Source organism: Neolamprologus brichardi, chromosome 14 (assembly GCF_056152115.1).
Source record: "Neolamprologus brichardi isolate AB-2024 chromosome 14, ASM5615211v1, whole genome shotgun sequence".
In the NCBI taxonomy this organism is placed as follows: Eukaryota; Metazoa; Chordata; class Actinopteri; order Cichliformes; family Cichlidae; genus Neolamprologus; species Neolamprologus brichardi.
In genome coordinates, this window is record NC_142117.1 from 15,480,634 (window position 1) to 15,495,844 (window position 15,211).

The 15,211-nt window shown below is 41.3% G+C and overlaps 1 protein-coding gene across 2 annotated transcripts in view; it reads right to left on the reverse strand.

Moving 5' to 3' along the window:
* Window positions 1-15,211, reverse strand: part of kcnab1a (potassium voltage-gated channel subfamily A regulatory beta subunit 1a) — a 117,870-nt gene that overhangs the window by 101,304 nt on the left and 1,355 nt on the right. The window contains exon 1 of one of the 2 annotated variants that reach the window (XM_006799853.3): window positions 8,961-9,247. The exons of the other annotated variant lie outside the window; for it this stretch is intronic. Coding sequence (XP_006799916.2) covers window positions 8,961-9,247 — 287 coding nt within the window. Of the gene's footprint in view, window positions 1-8,960; window positions 9,248-15,211 lie in introns of those variants that run through there. 2 annotated transcript variants of the gene reach the window in all.

The following is a 15,211-nucleotide window of genomic DNA, read 5'->3' on the forward strand; positions in this document are numbered from 1 at the left end:
TCCAGTCCTTTACGAGCGTTGGCTTTACAGGAGCGTTACTTTGTTTAATTTCTTTCCTGGAGTGTGACGTCTTGAGGATCCAGTTCACCTATACGTGTCAAGGCCTATAATATAGCTTTGTATGCTATAATAGTTATATTTAATAGGCAATAATGCTAAGATTACTAAAGCTGTGAGACAATTGTAAAAAATAAATAAAGTACTGCATCCTTCCTGTTGCCAGAATGAAGTGGTATGACACTCATACTAAGACTACCTCAAATTTGTACTTGAATAAAATGCTTGAATAAAACTATACTGCAGCTTTAGCGTGTAACCTAACTGAACACGATGTACAATAAAATCCCAGATTAAACAGACCGCCCTATCTTGTAATTACAGTACAAAATGAGGCACTCTCTTTCTCTCAGTCCAAAGTAATTTATTACATGACTGGTTCTAAGCCAAAGGTATCACAGGATCTTGGCTGGTGTAATACCAAGTGTGTAAAGCTCTTCACAATTTAACACACCCTCTACATTCATAATAGAAAAGACTCTAAAGCATGCAGGCACCTTAGATTCTTCTTCATTTCTTTTTATTTAGTTGTGCAGAAATGTAGACTGTGATGCACAAATTGTAGACTTGTATGGTATTTATAAAGTTAGATAAATGACTGCACACACGCACGTACGCCACTTCTGTGACCGGCTGACCAATTAACTATTTAAAGAGGACACCAGCTCTTCTGTTAAATATTCACTTGTTTTCCAAGATGAATAAAGGATGAGCAATTGACGCATTTATCTGAGTGTTTGTGTGTCTGACTGTAGCGTATCTGTTTCTGTGAGTGTGTGCATTTACTCGCTCCTTAACTCACTGGTTAGGAGCGCAACTGTGAGTCTTGGTTACAAACTACAGCTTCCCATCTCTGACAAACGCGCACGCACACTGTTGCACACAGAGAAACAAATACATACACAACACAAAGTGAGGAAGAACAGATTAGGCTCTAAACTCCGTGACACACCGCAGAGGCTATAAATAATATAATATTATCAATGTGTTTGCTTAAAGATCATTTTTAAATCATTTGTATTTTTTGAACATCGTCCAATTACCGCTCACCCAATACTTTGCTCTTCCTTCTCTTTGTGTCTGTGAGTAATAAATGGAGTGCAGTGCCTGAACAGTTTCTCCTTACATAGGCAAAAGTTTGAGCATAAACACTGTGGGGGAACAGAAGGGCTCCAGTCCACAGAGCAGAGGCTTGTGACTGGTTTTAGTCAATAAATTGTCACTGCTGCTCTTTGGGTAGTCAAACACAGCTGTTATATTTTATTATTTAACATTTATTTATCTTTCTCATGCTTTGAAGTGATGTGGAGTACAGAAACAGTTTCTGAGTTGGGTTTGCAGCTTAGGGTTCAAATCTCTTATTCCCGATTTAAAGTGGACACGAAACACTATGTGTATTGGGGCTGGTTTACACCATGCAGCACTACTCTGCAAAACTGTCAACTGGTGTAAAGCTGGATTTAAGAAATAAGTCTTTAGAGGTTTTTGGTTGTCTGTCCCTGTATGTTGGCCCTGCGACAGACTGGCGACCTGTCCAGGGTGTACCCCGCCTCTCGCCCTATGACAGCTGAGATAGGCTCCAGCGCCCCCCGGGACCCTGAAAAGGATAAGCAGAAGCGAATGGATGGATGGATGGATGGATGGATGGATGGATGGAGGTTTTTGGAGAATGTGTAGCACCACCTTGTGAGAGCACAGAAAGTGACGTCACTGGGTTGGTTGGTTGTTGCTATTAGACTTACATTAGTTGGTAGATGTACGTAACATGCAATCAGCACCATCTGTGTGCAATATTGAAGTGTAATTTAAGTTATCTCAGGGTTCAGTCTGTCTTTTCCCAAACATACGCAACCGGATTACAGGATAACAGCTGAAGCATGATCAGGAATAGGTTCCCAAGCGAGCCAAGTCAATCCGAAAACATCCTGCCAGCAGTCCGCATCTCACCAATTAGTTTGTCAGTGATGTCAATCAAGAGTCATGAAGGCGACTTCTTCACAAAAATCAAAACTGCCATTTTTGAAACCCAGCAACGAGGGAAACACCCATTAACAAAAACAAAAAAACAAATCCATGGTCCCTGAGACAAAAAGCCATAGACCAGGGGTGTCAAACTCACTGACACCCCTGACAGATCATACATGGCAGGCCACATACAGCCCACTTCTTAAGTGGTCCAGACCAGTGAAACTCCCCTTCCTGTCAGTGTAAAGAAGTCCTATATTTAACTGTTTTTCTACAAAGTGAAAGCTGCTATGAATAAGAAAGAAATCTGTCAGCACGACTCTTTGGACTTAAATTATAAGAAACAAATGTGTAAAATTACAGAAAAAGTTCTGGTGACTCTTTGTCCAGACAGTCCTTTTTTTGTTTTGTTTTTTAATTTTTAACTGTACTTGTAAAAAACAAACTAACAGAAATTTACAGTATATAGTTAAAAGTCCCAAATTTCTGCTTGTACTTGTTTGAGGTGAGCAGCAGATCAAACAAATTAAAAATCATAAATGGCTTCAAGCGCACACGCCGAGCCGTGGCTCTGTGCTACATCCAGACATTTCTGTATCTCTGCCGTTCAAAGACACTTTTTTAATAGTTAATATTATGTAATATTGAATATTGATTTACTACTAATAGAGAGAAAACACATGAGGTTCAAAGCCTGGACAGTCAAGCAGAGTAGGTACAGGGCTCACGTCCACTTTGACATGGCCTTCACTGGCCTTTATGGCCGGCACGGTCGAGCAGTGGTTAGTGGTGCGCTCCCCTGATTCAAACCTCCAGGTTGGCTGCAGCCTTCCTGTGGTCTCTTTGAAGTTTGCATGTTGTCTCTGTGCCTGCATGGGCTTCCTCCACCAACCCAAAGACATGCTTGTTGGGTTAACTGGTTATTCTAAATGGACCATAGATGTGAAGTATATAATGTGCTGTATGGTTAAAATGTGATTTCTAGTTAAAAGCAGTAAGACTAGTACATTACACAGTACCGGAGTTCCTTTTTGATTTGACATACCAGTAGCAGAACCTGGGGGATCTGTTATCAAAGAGTAGCAGGACTGGTGGTGCTCTATAGTGTAATTCCAGCCAATAATCTGTTATTTTTATACATTTTAATACATGAAAAATGTCTCCAGGTCAAGGGAGGGATCATTACTGCCATTAGAAGCAACTATAATTGTAATGAACTGCAAACTTTTACTTTTATGTATCTTCTGCAAGCTCATACCACCTTAAGACGCTTCTACTATAGCACAAGTTTACATGCCCGTGGTGTCTTTCCATTACATACCAATTACTCTAACACTGGCAATCAGGATGAGGAGTTCACAGGTTCACGGGGAAAAAAAGTGGTGCTGGCCAATCATGAAACATAAAAAAGTGCAGCGGAGACAAAACCATAAAATTGGAAAATTATGGGGATGTTGAACACATAACACAGACTGAAAGCTGCTGTGTGAGTGTGTGAGAGAGGAAAAGCACTGTGCAGGAGTTCAGTATTAAAAGTCCTGTATGAATGCGGGTGAGCTTTGAGCACTTTGGTCAGCAGGATTGGAGGAAGATTTATTTCTAGCCATAAAGTTTATCTGGTGGATTATATCGAGTATTTCATTAGATAAAAGTTTAAAAGGCAGTCTTGGTCTTATTGTTTCAGCTACAACCTCAGTGGTCTTTATTTGTCTGAGAGCAAGTAAAGAGTTCAAATAAAAACGTCTTTCATACTCCCAGTTTCTCCTAAAAATGCAAGAAAATGTCAACGCTTGGGAGGAAGAGTAAAGTAGACCTAATGGACACATTTCTCATTTGATATCAAGAAAAATAAGATGCTTTTTTAAGTGTGTGGAGCAACTCTGACCAATAAAAACACAACAAACCTTTTACACTTTATATTGTAATCAACTTCAGACTGAGTCTACTATAATCTTATGAAGGAATTTAATGCCTAAATTATGACTAAAGCAAAATGAAATTTTAGTCATAAGACTATCAGACTCTCAGAATTAACGTTGATTTTGCTGACTGGTGAGTATCCGCTGACTTCATACCTGTTGATGTGAACTATACCTTCGCAGTACAGAAAACCCAGAGTTAACCCAATAAATTATCCGAATAAGCTGAAATCTTACTTCATGGTACAGACCTCGAAATACATTCCTAACACGATAAATCTAGGAAAGTCATTTCTAGCATCAGTGTTTTACAATGTGGAGAATTTAATTCACATTCTGAAAACAGCAAAGGCAGAGTAGAAATGGCTGATGCACACAGACTAGGAATTATGCACAGAACAAAATCAGCAAAGGCTGCAGGGACAGAGAAAGAAGTGAGTGACAGGGGAGGAGAGAAGCAACTGCAGGGACAATGTAACTCTGTCACCTTCACACCACAGTCGATCAGCAGGCAGAGCTCATTTAATCAGATGGACTGACAAACATCCAGACTGTCTGAAAACACACACACACACACACACACACACACTGGCAGTTCAGTTTCTATCACTTCAAGGGAATTTTCATCGTCTTACAATCATTTTCTAGAAACTTAGCCTTGACTTAACCTTGCAACAAGTCTCTATACAATCATTACAGGGTCTTTTTGTCTCCATCCCCTTTTTAGGTCCCCATGATGTGACTGTGAAAACATGAGCAATACAAGTACACACACACGCGTACTCACAAACACACATTAGTACACCCAAGAGCACATGGCATATGCTTCATAATGTGACCTTCTGCCCCCTGGAGGTTTGAATTCCCCTTCACTGTTGTGCCCTTACCCAGCATTCCCCTGCTGTATCCAATAATACCATGGCCTTTAGATTAATCTTTTTCCCCACTTGGCTGATTGAATTGATGCTGTTTTAATTCAGCGTGAGTAATCAAACATCGGCGGAGTGCATTTGCGTGCGTAATAACTTTGGAATCTAGGTTAAAGGGGATGCACTTGATTCATGCTTTTTGTTCGTCGCTCTGGAGGCTGATTGAACACAAAAATTAGGTTTCAGCTTGATATTTATTCATTGTAGTGGAGCGTTCATGCCTAACACGCACTGGGTTGATGTCAAAATCCATTTCCGAGGCTACATTCTGGTACAGAGCGATCACCGTCTCTCTAAAATGCTACTTACAGTGTCACAGTGCATCAGTATCTCCCCAACTAGTGTTAACATTAATCTAGAGAAAATGTTAAATGCATATGTTCTGAAATGAACATTATGTTGTCACCATAACCTACATAGTCAGGGCCATATTAACGACATAATGAACATACACACACACTGAGGTAATTTGCTGTCTAACAAACACTCACTGATGCTCTTGCACAACTGAAAGGACTCACCCACGCCCCACAAACAGGCACACACACTCATGAATAATAAACTAAAGGGCATGTGAGGGCACTCTGTTGAGCTCATATCTACATGGAATTTGCCTCTTCTTCCTCTTTCCATCTGTGCACTTTGGATCATTTGAAAGAATGCCTGTGTGTCTGTGTGTCTGTGTGTTTCTGTTTTAAACCCACCATACACCTTGCAAATATCAGGTTGAACCTTTTTGCTTGCAGAACTGAATTAATTCTTCATGTAACTTATTCAATAAAGTGCTGGAAATAGTCCTCTGAGATTTTGGTCCATGCCTGCATGACAGCATCACAGTCACTGCAAATTTCTTGGCTATACATCCATGATGTGAATTTGTTGTTCCACCACATCCCAAAGGTGCTCTAATGAATTGAGATTTGCCTGTGGAGGATATTTTGGTACAGTGAAAGAAATCAGTTGGAGATGATTTGAGCCCAGAACACAAGCTTGTGTGAAACTGTAGCCTCAGTTTCCTGTTCGTTGCTTTCAGGGGTGGAAGAAGGTGTGGTCTTCTGCTGCTGGAGCCCATCTGCTTCACAATTGAGGGATGCTCTTCTGCATACCTTGGTTGTAACGTTAGCTCCTCTGACCTAAGACATTAACCAGGCACTTGTTCATGTGGATCCATATCATCTGTTCTCATGATATGGATCCAGTCCATCCATCCATAGAATCATTAGCATCATCACAATAATGCTGATCCACGATCATTGCAGTTGACTGTCACATTGTTGTGATGTCATAGCTTTCCAAAGTAGGGGCGGGGAAGACAAAAAATGCCCTTTTTTATATAAAAAAGAGGAAGCTGCTGTACCGAATGAGAGCCCTCACAGGCACAAGGACACCCTCTTGCTATGAGACAGATCTTTCAGATCATTCTCTGATAACCCTAAAGATGATTATTCAAGAAAATCCCTGTAGATCAGCCTGTCTGGCACCAACAACCACACCAAGCTCAAAATCACCTTTCTTCCCATTCTGAGGCTCAACTTGAACTTCAGCAGGTTATTTTGACTACGTCTGCATGCCTAAATGCTTCAAGTTGCATATTCCGCCATGTGATTAAACTGATGTGCATAATAAAGTGGTAAGTGTACAATTCGGTTGCGCCAGGTTTGGATCTTCTATACATAAAAGCCACTACACTTTACTTTTACTTCTTAAAATATAATATTTAGACACAGCACCAAAAAAGCTGGGCTTGAAATTGCTTTTAAGTCTTTAAACTTGTGGTCAGGATTTTTCCTCTTATAAAATATTAAAGCATCATAAGAACAGATTCATTGTTTTAAGGGATCACGAGCCAAAAAGGTTAGAAAAGGCTCTGTATGTTTTGTCAAGTCACAACTCCCCTCGGCTCACCCCCACAGAGCTGGCAGGACTTTAAAGGGAAAACACATTTAAAGGTCACAGAGGGCACTTCACTGAATTGCATCTCTTCCTTTGGGGTGTTCATGCGCTAATAAAAGCATTTTTATTAATATCTTGTATGTAACCCGTTTTTGGGAGGTTGAAGTCATGACTGGTTTGGTTTGTTTTATTTTTTCTCCACACAAAAAGACCCCCCACAAAAAAATTGCCTTTATTAGAAAGCACAGTTGTAGATAGTGGACAGAGAGCAGACGTAGCAAAGGGCCTCAGGTCAGACTCAAACCCAAGACCACCACCTTTGATCACCTGCTCACCCCATAAGCTAAACTGACGCCTGGTTTTATCTCTTTTATGTTTAAAACTAAGTTCAAAGGTTTCATTGTTTTGCATGCTAATGCGGGGAAATGCTTTCTACTTAACAAAATTTCTAATTTCTTTCTTATTTGTGTGTGTCTGAGTGAACGGACTGCTCAACTTGACCACCGACAAGCACGCTGACCTGGAAAAGGTCGTGGGCAGCCAGCTGTTCTATTAGGTTACCATGGCAATAGCCACAAACCTTTAAACACACACACACAGGCCCTCGAACGCACATATGCCAATATGTCCCCAGGCAAATGCTAATAGCGAATGGCCATATGAGCTCCTTTAGCCAGGTTGATCCAACAGAGATACAGACTCCCATCACACTCCTCTCTACACCCCCTTTCTCCATTGGTGGGCACAGAGGGGTGATGGAAACGGTCTGAGCTGCCAGATCTTCTAAACCAACACAACAACGGAATAAGTTTAGTCCGTGTTATTATTACACTGACTGTAATACAGTGAAATATGTTGGCAGGATTTTGCAAAGAACCACTGATGAGGAAGGCCCAGGGAACGAATGACAGAAATATAGTTCATGGAAATGCTAAGCCAGCAGTGTCTCCAAATATAAAACACACATGGACACTAATTTTTTAAAACCACACTATGCAGTCTTATTGATTTACTTTGTTGAATAAGAATATATTATTTCCTCTGATTCCCAAGTTGTTTTTTTTATTCCGTTTTGTCAGTGTGGACTCTCAGTTCACACTGGATGTTTTTTTAAGTTTCTAATTGAAAAAGAAACATTTTTAAACATTTAAACAATTAAAAAGATTCATATTCAGGTACAAATTAAGATTAATGAGCTCTAACAAGCTGAGGTAAACAACAGAGAAGGCTTTACTCAAGCTCATCCCCCTCTCGTCCTCTCCGGAGACGACCAGGCGATTCAGGCAAAGAAGCTACGTGTTACTTTTTTTGCCTGGGGGCTGAGCAGCGATCCACAATGTCCCGATCACACTCGCTCAAACCACTCGCCAACACGGCGCTTAGTCACAGATGACAAACTTGGAGAAAAACAACAAGCACATGACAGCAGTTTCTACCAGCGCACAAGGAGCATGAACAGGATTACCTTCAAAACAAAAAATCATTTAACAGGAGCTGTTTGAATGATGACGCTCATTTTCTACCTGCTGTGTGCACACTCTGATACATTGAAAAATATGCACTCGTATCAAATCCAAGGGGTGCTGACAACTGTTAAAGCACTGCAAAGCATTTGTGAACATGAATTTGGTACATATTTAAAGAAAAACACTCAAAGATCTCGGATTAAGGGAATAAAAGAACCTAAGCACGTGTGCATTACAAACATATGCGCTTGGGGTGATGCTTGTTGACATGTGACTCTTTTTTTTTTCTGCCACAGTTAGTCCTGTATGTGCCGGCTAGCTCAATACAGCATGCAGCTGAAACTATAGCTTATTATACTTAGTATTACTTACTTGAGGAATGCATCCATCAGAAACAGAGAGGACTCGGATTAAAATTATTTATAAAGCACTCAGAGCTAATGATCAATTCAAAAGAGATCAATAGTTCCCATTATGCAGTGGGCATTGCAAAGCAAGCATGACCTTAGAATCATGTAAACACAGAGCATGTGGGGGGGAAGCTTGAAAAACTGTTTGATTTTTATCCACGCTTCTCTTCAGATGTCACAGATGTAGAATCAACCAAACACAAATTATAAAAAATTCTCTTCAACCCCCTCAGCCATTACTAACTCTTTAAAGAGAAATGATAAGTCTGTCAACATGACCGAACATGACTTCCTCTCACAGAGACACACAGGTAAGGTTACCTGTAGGCCATGCCTGTCTGACTCTTCACCGTGTCGTGCAGCGACAGCGAGTGGAAGTTGAGGAACTCCTCCAGCTGCTTGAGCTCCACCACACCGTTGGGTTTGTTTGCCGTCCACAGCATCAGAGGAGGGTAGGGTCGCGTTCCCGTCCCCATAGAAGTCTTTCCGACAAGCCTCCCCTGTCCCAGGCCTTGAGCCTGGACCCCACCCTGGCCTCCACCCTGAATCCTGGACCCCTTCTGTTTCGGGTTGGGGATGTCCGGGCACGTTGCCTTGTACAAGTACATGTTCCAGCTTTCTTCTTCACTTTATCCTCCCCTTCAATCGCTCCTTTCTGCTGTTCGCATGTCCCACAATCATGTGCGCTCAGATTAATCCAGGTAGGCCCCTCACCCACGCACAGCTACACGGAGCAGAGGAGCGTGTGCGTGAGAGCATCTGATTAAATCTTAGTGTGAAGTATTCCTCCAAAATAAAGCTGCACAAGTCCTCCTCTTATTAAAAACAAAAACAAAAGAACATCCAGCCCTGAAAGGAGCCTTTTTTTCAAACTGAAATCTGGAGTCCAGTCTGTCAGCAGGCTGCTCGTCCACACTGGGAAAACAGGTTACTTCCTTACATGTACTTCTCCATGCACCAGGCCATATATGTTGTCTGCTCATATACACACATGAAGACAGATTAACAGAGGGCCAAACACACAGTCCCTCTCCTCTCACACACACATGCACACACGTAACACACACACACACCCACACACTGATGCTGTCACTTTGCCCCCTGCTCAGCCAGTCTACATTATAAGCTCAGTTTGGTTTTGCTCCCTATTAAATAGCATGGGAATCTGGGACATTTTTTTCTCCCTCCCTCCCTCTCACTCTCTCACTCTCTGTTTCTCTCTCACTCTCTCCTTCCTTTTACCCCTTTTTCCTCTCCACCCCCCACCCCCTTATCCTCTCTCCCACCCTGCCTTTCCTCATCATCCCTCTTTTGTCTCCCAGTATTCCCTCCGTCACAAGCCCTTTCACTTACTCCTGATTTTCTCTCTCGTCTCTCTTCCAGCATTCACGTCTCCTGCCATTTGCTTTTTGTCAGCCCGTCTCTCACACTCGTTGCACTTTTAAAGCAGTCACTTTTTTCCACTTTCAACAACCTTTAAATTCTTTTTTTTTTCCATCTTTTTTGCCTCTCTTTTCTTACCCTGCCCTCTCTTTCTGCTCCTTCTTATTCTAAACAATGTGTACTCTGCAGTTCTGCCCATAACAAACACGTAATATAAACACGCAGACACGCATACTCGAGCAGGCACTTGCACACGGCCGATGGCGTGTTATTCAGTGTAAGGGCGGCGTTTTCATAATTAGGTAAACCAAAAAAATAAAGTGGAAAAGCCTCTGTTTTCTCGTCTTTCCTTCTTCTTGACTGCACAAACACACACACACACAGTATATAATCTCTCCCCTCTAGCCTTCTCATGGGAGCGTTCGATGACATCATGTCTGGTCCTCCAATGAATTGTGGGAATCATGAGGAATGCCACTCTTCCATATCAGGAAATTTGAGTTAAGATACACACTGTCACTCTTTCCACAAGTAGACACGTACACAGATGATGGAATTTCAGTCTTCCATCATCTGTGTATGTGTCAGCATACAGAAAATACTGCCCGACTGCTCCTCATTGTATCCTGCAGACATCCAGTGGCAACAGCCAAAAGCTATATGCAGGAACTGCAGAATCTACGTGATAAAAGAATTTGTTTGAACGTGGGATATTTCGTTTTGGGGGTTTTTGTTTGTTTGTTTGTTTTTGGGTTTTGGGGGTAAAAACAAGGCTGACTCTTCTGTACCTGCAGGACGTGAAATTATGGCTATTAATGCAAAAATGACACATGGAGGTTGGTAAAGAGGCAGCTGTGCTTGTTGTCCAGCAGGGTGGGTGGAAAACCTGATCATGCCTGGCAGCTGGAAGTCATCTGAGCTTATGCAACGCCTGAGTGTGTTTACAGTGTATTTATGGACCTGGAATATTCATGTCCATACTATGCATCGCACACACCTTCGACGCACATACATTCGAACAACAGATGCTCTCTGTCGTATTAAAAGCTCCAATTAATTTCACTCTTTTTCTCTCTGTCTCACTTGGATTTTTTTTCTGTTCTGTTTTATATTTTAACATTTTTATTTTGGCCTCTGGTGTTCACAACAGTCACATTCTCCTTTGAGGAGCTCAACATTTAGGCAGGTGAGTCACTGATGAGGAAAAGAAAAAAAAACAGAGGGTGAATGATGGAAGAAAAGCAAAAGAGGCACCAGGACGGAGAAGCTGGCAGAGGACAGTTTGGGGGCATGTGTGAGCAGCAAAATTAGGCATAAACAACTTTTTTGTCTGAGTCCTTGTTGTGACACAGTTCGAGTTCCTCCCCCCTCATTTATTCTCTTTTAACTCTTTAGTTCATACGTTTCGACTCTCATTTTAAAACCAGCTCATTGTTCCCTGAGATTAATTAGTCGTCTCTTTCATTTTGTCCCCACCACCCCCACATATCCTCCCTCCAGTGAGCGAATCCCCATATAAAGATTGCATATTACCGAGCGCCCACGGTATGTTAGGAACAGGACAAGTTTAGCAGCTTGCGGACGATGTTTAAAAAGACACACCGGTCATGTGTGTGGATGCTGTAACCTCGTATTATCTGCAGTGTAATAAAACAACATTTCTGTGTTGTTTACGTGCAGGAGAAGAAGGGAAAAAAAGCCTCGTCTTTGCCATCTGACTCAATGGCAGCAATAATTATGTCAGCGATCAGTCTGTAGCCCTCAGGGACTGTCCTGCTCCTGTTTAACACCAGTGTGCTGGCCTAAATTCCCCCACTAAATCCCATTGTTATTATCAATGAATATCTAGATTAATGCTGAGAAGAGTGAGGCAGACAAAATGACATAAGAACGACACACCGATACATGGCAAAGATGGCCGTTGTGTTTTCAAGTACTCTTTTAATCATTGAAGAGGTGTGATCTAACAAGAAGAGAACATATTATGTGACTGATTAATATTTTTAATACTTATCTCAGTATTACAGTGTTTCCATATTATGGGATGGATACTTTAGCACACATGTGTGCAAAAGAATCCCAGCTGTGTGAATCAAACTGCCAATCTTGACACCATCCCCGTGTTTCATCCATCAAGCTCTACAGGAACATGTGTTTTTGTTCTGCAACAATAGTATCGTGTTGCCGCACCTTTGTCGCACCTGGTGCCGAAGGTATCAGGAAATATAATCTCAATACACGGTCGGACGAGGGCGACGATACTGTTGGCTGTCAATATTCGGGTCAGTCGAGTTTTATTCCTAGAACTGTTGCTGCCTGGCTTACTGTACGCTCTGAAAAAGCAACAGGGTTTAATGAGATATTGATTCAGCCCAGTGTAAATGGAAACACAGCTATAGTACAAACTAATCGTAGCTTGTGAATAATTCCAGCCCACAGGAGTTATGTGCTGCTTTTTATATGGTCCATTTCCATGAAAAGCATTTATCGACAGGGACGTGTCTATGTAGTTTTAATTCAAAGAAGGAAAGACTTTGTTAACAGATTGGGTGCTAATAAATTATTTGACTCATCAATCTAGGTCACTATGTGCAGACCACAAAAAAATACAGTATCTAAGAGGTCAGAGGAGAATGTTCAGACTGCTTTAAGCTGACAGGAAGACAACAGAAAGTCAAATAAGTGCTTATTTCAACCAAGGTATGCAGAAGAGCATCTCTGCAAATTTTGAAGCAGATGGGCTACAACAGCAGACCACACCGGGTACCTAAGGACAGGAAACAATTCACGCAGGCTAACCAAAAATGGACTCTTAATTTCTGCTGCAACATTCACATAAACAACATGAAAGCACAGATCCATCCTGCCTTGTATCAGCAGTTCAGGCTGTTGATGTGTGGGGTATTTTCTTGGCACACTTTGGCCCCTTGTACAAAACTAATCATCGTTTAAATGTCAAAGCCTACCTGAGTATTGTTACTGACCATCCCTTTGTTGCTTGCAGCAGAATAACGCTCCATGACACAAAACTAATTTAAAACCGGTTTCTTGAACATGACGTGAGTTCAGTGTAGTCAAATGGCCTCCACGGGCACCAGATCTTAAGCCAGCAGAGTACCTCTGGGACAAATTTGCAGCAAGTGTGTGATGCTGTCACATCAACATGGACCAAAATCTCTGAGGAATGATTTCAGCACCTTGTTCAATCTGTGCCATCAAGAATTAATGCTGCTCTGGAGACAAAAGGGGGTCAAACCTGTTAGAAGCAAGGTGTACCTAATAAAACGTCGGGTGAGTATACTGTTGCCTCAATTTGGACATGAACAGAGTGTTTGCATTGTAACACCTAGGCTATATTTTCCAAAGCTTGTCCCTGACAAATACTCACCATGTTCTATTTAAAAACTAAAGTAATCCATAATATCTTTGCAATAAAGGGTAAACATACAATGATGAAAGTAAGTTTACGAGGTTATTTCTCACTATCTGGCTGCAAAAGAAAATGAAAATTCAGCCGCATAATTAATTTGGCTAAGCAAAAAATGTTAATTAAATTTTCAATACCTGAACAAAAGCAATTAGGGAAAACATCGTATAAATACCCTGTTTTGTCAAAGAATAAATAAATGTGTATGGCTATGGTGTAATAAATTTGTGGCACAGAAAGGAATACATTAGCACGGGGGTAGAAAAGGCAATTTATAAAGAAGTGGTTACAAAGCAGATTATTTCTTGTTATGGTCTGTCCCGAGTTTCAAGAAGAATCACCAGAGAGCTAAAATCTGCATCAATTGTTCTGATTTAAATTAAGGCAGAGCAGATAGCCAGTCATCGCATGATGTTTGGCATCACGTCAGCGGCTCAAAGCGCAGCGCTGGCAGATGTGTGTGTGCGTGTGTGTGTCAGGCACGAGTTGGCTGACTGGCAAGACGGAGACTTGTAGAGGGGTTCATGCATTTCTAGGTCAGAGGAAACTGTTATCTGTTCTTTCAAGTAGAAGACTGCATCCGCAACATAACAGTTGAGTCCAAATGATCGGACAAAATGATCAGTACCGATTCTCTAAACGGAAACAATTATAAACCTTTTTTTTGTCTATGTTAGAAAGGGTAAGTGCACACGTGTGAAGGTCGTGCTAATCTTACAGTGATTCACACAGTGTTGGTTTTATTGGTGGCACATTGAGCTCAACACTTTGGAAACATGCCCATTAAATGCACTCACACACTTGCACACACACACACACACTGTCCTCACGTTCCACGCGCAGCTGTAGTGCTGTCAATCAAACCGCGAGAGGCTCTCGTCACACTTTTATGAGCCCGTAAATAAAGAGCATGTGAAGTGTGCAGCCCCAAGCATGTCATCGGAAAGACTGTTTAATACCATTTGAAGCCACATTTGAAAACAGCACTCCGATGCTTAATGTGCATTTTTCGTTAGACAACTCGGGCTTATTTTTACTTAATTCTTTGTTATAATGTGCCTTTGTGCAATTTTCTAAAACAATTTGAAAGCAACACAAAAAAGGCGAAGAAATATTTTGTGGTAATATCACAAACAGGCACCAATGCACTGAGTGCATTATTCCTGTAAATTTGCACCGAGGTGCTATGATGACAGCGTAACACTACCAATATGATGCACATGCATCATATTGGTAATGCAGTACAATATATTCTTTTTGCAAACTATTCCAAGCTGTCTTTTTGTTCTTTTTTACAATTATTCCTAAATACTGCTTCCAATTTTCCAATAAGCCAGTGTAGGCAAAACACAATGTGCAACACTGGAGAAAATAATCTCCTTTGTAAGTTTACAACTGAGCCACACACACAGTGTGTGCACGTTTGTGTGTGGGTGTACAGTTTGATTCTTTGACCCTCCGCCAGTTAATTTTTATGAAGACTGAACAAATAAATTTGGATTATAGCAATCCTTTCTGAATGGCTGCTCTGCAACATAAATGAATCCATCAATATTTGTGAGACCTCAACCTTATTTAATCACAGCGTGTCCCTTGCTTCTTTAACATTCTGGTCTCTTTTCCCTGCTCTGCTTTGTTTTTTCTAAATTAAAGGGAACAAAACCAAAAGCGGCAGAGAGGCCAGAAAATACAGAGAGGGAAGAAGAAGGAGGGAAAGGAAGAGGCAGGACTGCAGACTGATAAATGTGGAGCTTTAGGCTTG